The sequence below is a fragment of the Pistacia vera genome, unplaced genomic scaffold, assembly GCF_008641045.1.
Source record: "Pistacia vera cultivar Batoury unplaced genomic scaffold, PisVer_v2 Contig67, whole genome shotgun sequence".
NCBI lineage: Eukaryota > Viridiplantae > Streptophyta > Magnoliopsida > Sapindales > Anacardiaceae > Pistacia > Pistacia vera.
In genome coordinates, this window is record NW_022196523.1 from 1,581,155 (window position 1) to 1,587,848 (window position 6,694).

General features: G+C 35.0%; 1 protein-coding gene across 1 annotated transcript; it reads left to right on the plus strand.

Annotated features, from left to right (window-relative positions):
* Positions 1-588: 588 nt before the first annotated feature.
* On the plus strand, positions 589-5,689 carry LOC116112835 (NAC domain-containing protein 26-like). Its single transcript, XM_031398953.1, has 6 exons — positions 589-745; positions 1,389-1,590; positions 2,288-2,514; positions 2,616-2,798; positions 3,825-4,146; positions 4,870-5,689. The coding sequence occupies exons 2-6, from the start codon at positions 1,431-1,433 to the stop codon at positions 5,154-5,156; spliced, it is 1,179 nt and encodes a 392-aa protein (XP_031254813.1). The 5' UTR covers positions 589-745; positions 1,389-1,430; the 3' UTR covers positions 5,157-5,689.
* The last annotated feature ends 1,005 nt before the right edge of the window (positions 5,690-6,694 follow it).

The following is a 6,694-nucleotide window of genomic DNA, read 5'->3' on the forward strand; positions in this document are numbered from 1 at the left end:
CAAAAAATTAGAGGAAGACATTTTGATCACGCAATTGCCATATAGATACTTAGGCAATTCCAAGCTTACTTTTTCATTTTGTGTGGATATGTCTACATTCTAGAATACTCTTCTTCCATTACCAACTCTGATTGGTTATCATGCATCACATAATAATTTGAAAGATTTTACTGTTTTTGTTTCATAAAAAATAAAAATAAATTGACTTGATTAGTGAACTGTTATTCCTTCTGGAAAATTAAATTGATATTACCATGGCCAAGTAGCTCTAGAGAATTTACCCATTTCAACTGTATAAAAGATATTGACAGTAACTTGTATTATCGATTGCGGTAGATTAATTTGGTGTAAATTCAAAATTTAACTCCCCATATAAAGGGAAGGTTTGATCATCTTTCCCGGTTAGGAGATGTGCTTTAAGGAAATTTCCAGGAAATAATTGGAAAAGCGTGAAGTAGGGGAAGGGCCCAGTAGTAACAAGTCTCCGTCATTTGCATGACATGAGCCTAATAAGAGACTCCACGTTGCAGGCACCAAGTGGAGCCACTGATCACCGCTAATTACTAATGCTAAAGCTTAAGCACCTCATAATCAGACAAACAGATTGATAACTGTGTGCGCGGCAAACAATTAACCATAGTTAAGTAATTTCCCTGTACACTCTTCACAGACTATAAATATATCACTTCCTCCTCTCTTCGTTGAGAAATCGTGTAGCCAGTTTTCAGTCTGTCCTCTCCGCAGGGTGAGTACTCACATACTTTATATTTTTTTTTTTTTTTTTTATTAATTGCGATGTTTCGATGAGGATCTTTATTCATTTCATGACTCTGTTTCTTTTTCTTTTTAATTCTTTTCGGCAATTTTAGCTCAAGTTGTTTACCATCCTTTAGTTGATGATAAAGTGGATGAGTGTCTTCATGTTTTCGGTTTTTTTTGTTTTCCTCAACGTGAAGCTCCTGTTTGAATCATGTTTGGCTGGGTTAAGGATGGATTTGGTTTTGTTTGGCTTCTAATTGGAGGAATTGCTTTGGTTTCTTTTATTAATCAACAATTCATTGAGACATAAAAAAAAAAATAATAATAAAAAATAAAAATAAAAATTGTTAATGAGTTTTGCTTTTGTGATGCGGTTTGATTTCATTATTGTAGTTCTTGAGGAAGTGTCAAGTTTGTATATGCATATATATGTATATATGTGAAATTGATAATAAAATTTTCTTTTGTGATACAGTTTGATTTACTAATTGTAGCTCTTGAGGAAGAGTAAAGATTATAGATATGTATATATTAAAATTAAGCCCTATGGCTATTATAGCTTTCTTGAGTTTATTAATATTGTTTAAACCATATGTGAAGTCTAAACCATAACCTCCGGTTTATTGCAGATTTGATTACAGTTTCACTTCCTCTGCTTGTATTGGGGTAGGATGTGTCCTCCAGCGGCTTCCCCACTCCCTGATATTGATACTTCTTCAACTTATGAGGAGTTCTTTGGTTCTTTGGAGAAAATGAACAAGGGATACCCTCTTCCAAGCAATGTGATTAATGATGTTGATCCTTACAGTCTTATGCCCTCAAATTTACCTGGTATTATTTTGTTTATCTAATTTATTGGACTATAAAATATTGCTGGTGCCTTCAGTTCTATATCATTCAAGTGTTTACAGTTTGACTGATCTACTGAATAGGATAGTAACATATATTAGTAATAACAGGTTGAGATTGCTAGATTTGAGAAATTCTCATTTATTCAATTCTACACAAACCTCAATGGAATATTTAGGAAGGATGCTCTAATAAGGCTTTGTGACCTATGATTTAATATGTGAAGCTACTGAAGTATTTAACAGATGAAGAATTATGGTTCTGGTTTAGGAACTGCTGACATTATCTAATTCCTGATATATGAGTTTTTTACTTTGTCTTATTCTTTTTTCTAATAACTTGTCATGAAGAAGGTTGTAGGGCATGAGAGTCCAAATGCTCCCATCATCACTTGTGTTCAATTGTATCATTGAATTTGATACTATTGACACATATGAGAAGTTAGGTAGCTTATGTTCTAGGGCCTTATATATAAGTGTTTGCATATTGTAAACTTAAGCCAATAGGTCAGGAACTGATTCCTTGTGTATAAGTTTTCGCGTGTATATTCTCTTTTAATGTGGGATTTACTACTGGTACACTCACATGTATAACAATTTTGCACATAAATCATGGCATGTTAGAGTACAGTTTGGCTCTATGATAACAGAACTTATTAAAAATACTTGTTATATGCCAGATGGATTGTGGTTCTTGGTTCCTTATAAGGACAAAACAATTGCACAAAATGGGCATTGGAAGGCAAAAGGGGAGGCCTGCGAAATATTCTCAAATTCTGTCATTACTGGTTGGAGAACTACTCTTGAATTTTATGAAGTTCAAAACCAACATGAGCGTAAAACTGATTGGGTAATGCAAGAATTCAGAATAACACAGAAGAAATGGTGTGAAAGCAAAAAGGCAGAGGTATTCTGCTAGGCCTATATATTTATGTGCTAATATTTATATTTTTTTTATTCTCAATCCCACCTGCCAGTAAATCACCGGTATGGTTGGAAAATGTGCAGGATGCTAGCTCACTTTGCAGAGTCTTCTTGATTGATAAACTAAGTCCTAGCCATGAAAAGCAGCAAAACATGGCTGCTGAGTCTGCTGCGGACATTAGTGGTGGAACCCACATTCACTCGACAGAATTAAGTTCTGAAGTAGTTAAGAATGATAGAATTCAAGGCTCTACTAGCAAACCCCAGGTATTCAGTTTTAACATTATGGCACTCATTTCTTGATGCCTGGGTTGGCTTTCACATTGAACTATTTATCAGTTTATAATTATATCACACTATTTGGCATCATGTGCTGTGACAATTTAATTTGCAACTGACTTTTCAAACCCGTTTTAGCTATTTTATATTAGTAGATCTTTTGAGTTGTTGTCTTTTAATGCAGGCAGTTAACCATCACATTTAACTATTTGCCTTTGCATGGCTTTGTATCTAAAATACCTGCCATTGTGTCTAACAATTGAACCTATGGATCTCTTGATCAGGGCTTAACTGTTTAACTGACAGGTGAGTTTTAGATTTCAATTGTTAAGAATCAATACTTAGCAAAATTTCCTTTTTTCCCCCTTTTTTTGGATAGGAATCTTAAAGAGTATGGTAAAAGTAAAAAAAGAAAAAGTACAAGAGCGGACCAGATTTCTCTTCTAGTAAGAATCCTCCCAAAATAGGGGACAACAATCTATGCAACAACCATATAAGCCCAGTTAACAAAAACAGTGATAAATGAACTGATAGAGCAGCCTCAAAAATGAAAACAAATCAGATCAAGACTCCTTCCCCTTCATTATGAATGAGGAAGAAGCGTGTGTGTTGAAATTTTTTAGAAATGGAAGTCCAGATGGATGCAATAATCTAGTTTTGTTCCACAAAAAACTGATTATTTCTTTCTTGTCAAATCACCCATGACATAGCTGAAACCGCATACTTCTGCATGGGTCACAACTTAAAAATTTATTTTGTTTTAAATTTGGTGAAATTCGAAAGGTCAGTTTAGGATTAACAAGTGCTCACACACAGAGTTTAATTGTCTTGTGGAAGGACCTGTATGACATGGAGGTGATGATAAGTAAAGCAAATGGTATAAATAATCAATCAGTATTTTCTGTTCTTATGTATATACAGAGGCTTCTTTTTCTTTTATGGTCTTTGTTTAGTTATTTGTTTCACTGTGTGTGTTTGAGCGGTGGTATTCTTATTCTGTGTTACGTTTTGCAGGTGAATAATGATGATGATGAGACAAGAGAGATGGCTGCTATGGAGAGACAGGCAAATTGTCTTGTGGAAAATCTGTCTGAAATTAGTTATTTATCTGAAGGTGACTACCTGGAATTGTGTGATCTTGACTACCCGGTATCACCTTCTTCAAGTTCGGAAAATTCAAGTTGCATGACCATGTCATCAGACGAATATTTTGATTCATTGGCTTTGTTGCAAGAGCTAGAAACCAAAAATAGTGATGACATAGTTCAGGAGAATGCAGGGTACAAGTATAGTTTCTCAACATCTCACAAACCAAACAAAGTGGTTATGTTTCCAGGTATCTTAAATTCCTTTTCTTTGTCATCTTACCTTTTGTGTTCCATGTGAATTTTTTTGACTTGGTAATACTTTTTATATTTTCCTTGTGAACATATTTGATTTTCCAAATTAAAGAAACCTGTGGGCTCATTCTTGGAACTGAACTAATTAAAGCAGATTTATCTAAGCAATTTATCTGCTATCATGAGATTATGCTGCTGGACAAATGGTTTACAAATTGAGTTCATGGACTAATTTGTGAGAAATTTGGCATAGTTGCTTAAGTTGGCAGTTTTCTATGGTATCCTTAAATTTCTATCCCCAGTTAATAAAGTGAAGGATTCGGAAAATTAGAGTGATTGTTAAAATCCAATGTGCTGATCTTTTGCTTAAGTTCAAAGATAAACTTATGACAAGATGGTCAAACAAGCCTCATTGTAGTTACTCAATTTGATCTAAATAAAAAAATAAGAGTAACTGTGTGTGAAAGAGCATTTACAATTTGATCATGTGTGAGAGTTTTATTTAATATTAGGAACCTTTGGCCTTTGTTAAATGATGGGAGTTTGGAACTTGATTGAAAACATTCGAGTTACTTGATTCAATAATGAAGTTTAACTTTGTTTTATACAATTATGGAAGTATTGCCTCGGTTGAAAAACTTTTTTTCGTTTTCATTGTTTTGCTGAATTCAATGCCTACTACGAAGTGGAAGTTATTCTGATTTTTACTTTGTCCACAGAGTCTCTTGTCAGCATAGAAAGAAGCAAGTCTACAAGTGGAGAAATCTTCAAAAGTGATTCTTCAGTACCTGACTCAGCCATGGCGAGTAAAAATCTAGATCAGCTGGCTGGGAAGCAGGCAATCAATGTTCAGAAAGCAGACTACAGGAATGAAGGTCCATCATCTAATTCTCAATATTCTGCCACGTCATCTGATACAAACATAGTAATTCCCAGGAAGAAAAGGAAGCCTACTGGGAGAATTAAACAGCTTAAAAAGAAGTATTTCTGCTTTATGCCATTTTAGCTGATACTCCTTCCATTTCACGCGTAGCATCAGGGTGCAAGTAAATTACCATAGTTGTAGGTTAACGCTCTTGTCATCCCAAATGTGTCAATAGTCGCAGGGTCAATTGAGTTCTCAAGATTTATTTAATGGATTTGTAGTATTTATGTTTGTTATTGATTGATAAAGTTAAAAACCTGAATGAATATCGAGTCTAGGCTTAAAAATATCTGGTCAGTGATAGGTTGAATAGAATATTGGGAGCCTTGGAGCTTTTTTGTCCTTGTAAAGATATTAATGAGCGGTTCTGCTGTTGTAAATTTTTTATATGTTAATTTCTGTCAAGTACATTTTTCTCCATTTGCCCAAAATTTTTATGCTGAGTTTCCTACTTACGAAAAGTTTGGGAGCTCTTTACACCAAAATATTGGGTGAAAGGGAATACTATATTATGAGTGACAACATACTGTAAAAGCCATGTGAATAGTGAGAGTGACCAAATTCAATATTTGCTAGTACTATTTGCTGTGACAAATGGAATTTCCTTTTGTTTAGATGAGACTTGAACAAAGGGATTAAGGTTAATTAATTGTGCCAAATGACAACAATATCTTTTAACTGTTAGAATTAAAGTTTGAACTTTGATAGTTTTCTGAAGCAGGGGAAGTAACTGTATATATCATTGGCTTGGCGCTTTGCAAGCAGAGGGACTTTGCAGTAATTTTCCAAAAGTTGTATTGGTTGAAACATCCAGCTCAATTATTTCCAAGTACATTCGTATTTCTCGACTGCTGTTCTTACGATTTGACAACAATTTATTGGATGAAAGTCAACAAAACCCAAATTTCTTTTAATCTTGCGGGGCAGGGCCGGGACATTGCATTTGCAAAAGGAAACCAATTATGAGTGACAACATAGAGTAAAAAAAGGCCACGTGGATAGCTTTGTCGGTATGGGTGTGACTGACTGAATTAATTCTGTATTGCTAACACTCTTTGCTGTGACAAAATGAAATTCTTCTGGTTTGGATGGCACGAGTGATGACGAAGATAGGAAGACTTAGTCACTTGCTAGTTGTTATTCCATCAAATGCTTTCCGTAAATGACCCCAACTAAACAACACCAACCATAATATATTAAACTCGGAAACCTGAATTGACCACTGCCCTAATTTATGTTGAGCGGCACGTGCCTGCTTAACTATGCTTGGGCTATAGGCCGGCCCCAAGTCAAGCTCCCTCACAGGGAAGCATCTAACATGTTCTCCAAGGGTTAGCCTCGTGAGATTATGGTCTCTTTTTAATTTGAAGCCATAAGCAAAATAGTAATTGTAATTGTAATCACATACCACTTGCATTGTGTACTGTACAGAATATCTTTATGCTGTGAGTGGTGCCCACCCAGGATCTGTTCTACAGAAAATAAAATCCTTGTGGACAATTTTCTTAAGGCCCACTAACATTAACATATCTGGCGACAGCTGACTCCCTGACACTGCCACTGGCCACTGCAATTGATTTACCATATTTGTATGTTAAATTGATCCACGATGTTTTCAT

What these genes read in the sequence shown, in the direction of transcription:
- LOC116112835 (XM_031398953.1), top strand. Translation starts at nt 1,431, where the DNA reads ATGTGTCCTCCAGCGGCTTCCCCACTCCCTGATATTGATACTTCTTCA. An exon ending in TATGCCCTCAAATTTACCTG is followed by an intron (nt 1,591 to 2,287) that starts GTATTATTTTGT and finishes GTTATATGCCAG; the next exon opens with ATGGATTGTGGTTCTTGGTT. An exon ending in CAAAGTGGTTATGTTTCCAG is followed by an intron (nt 4,147 to 4,869) that starts GTATCTTAAATT and finishes CTTTGTCCACAG; the next exon opens with AGTCTCTTGTCAGCATAGAA.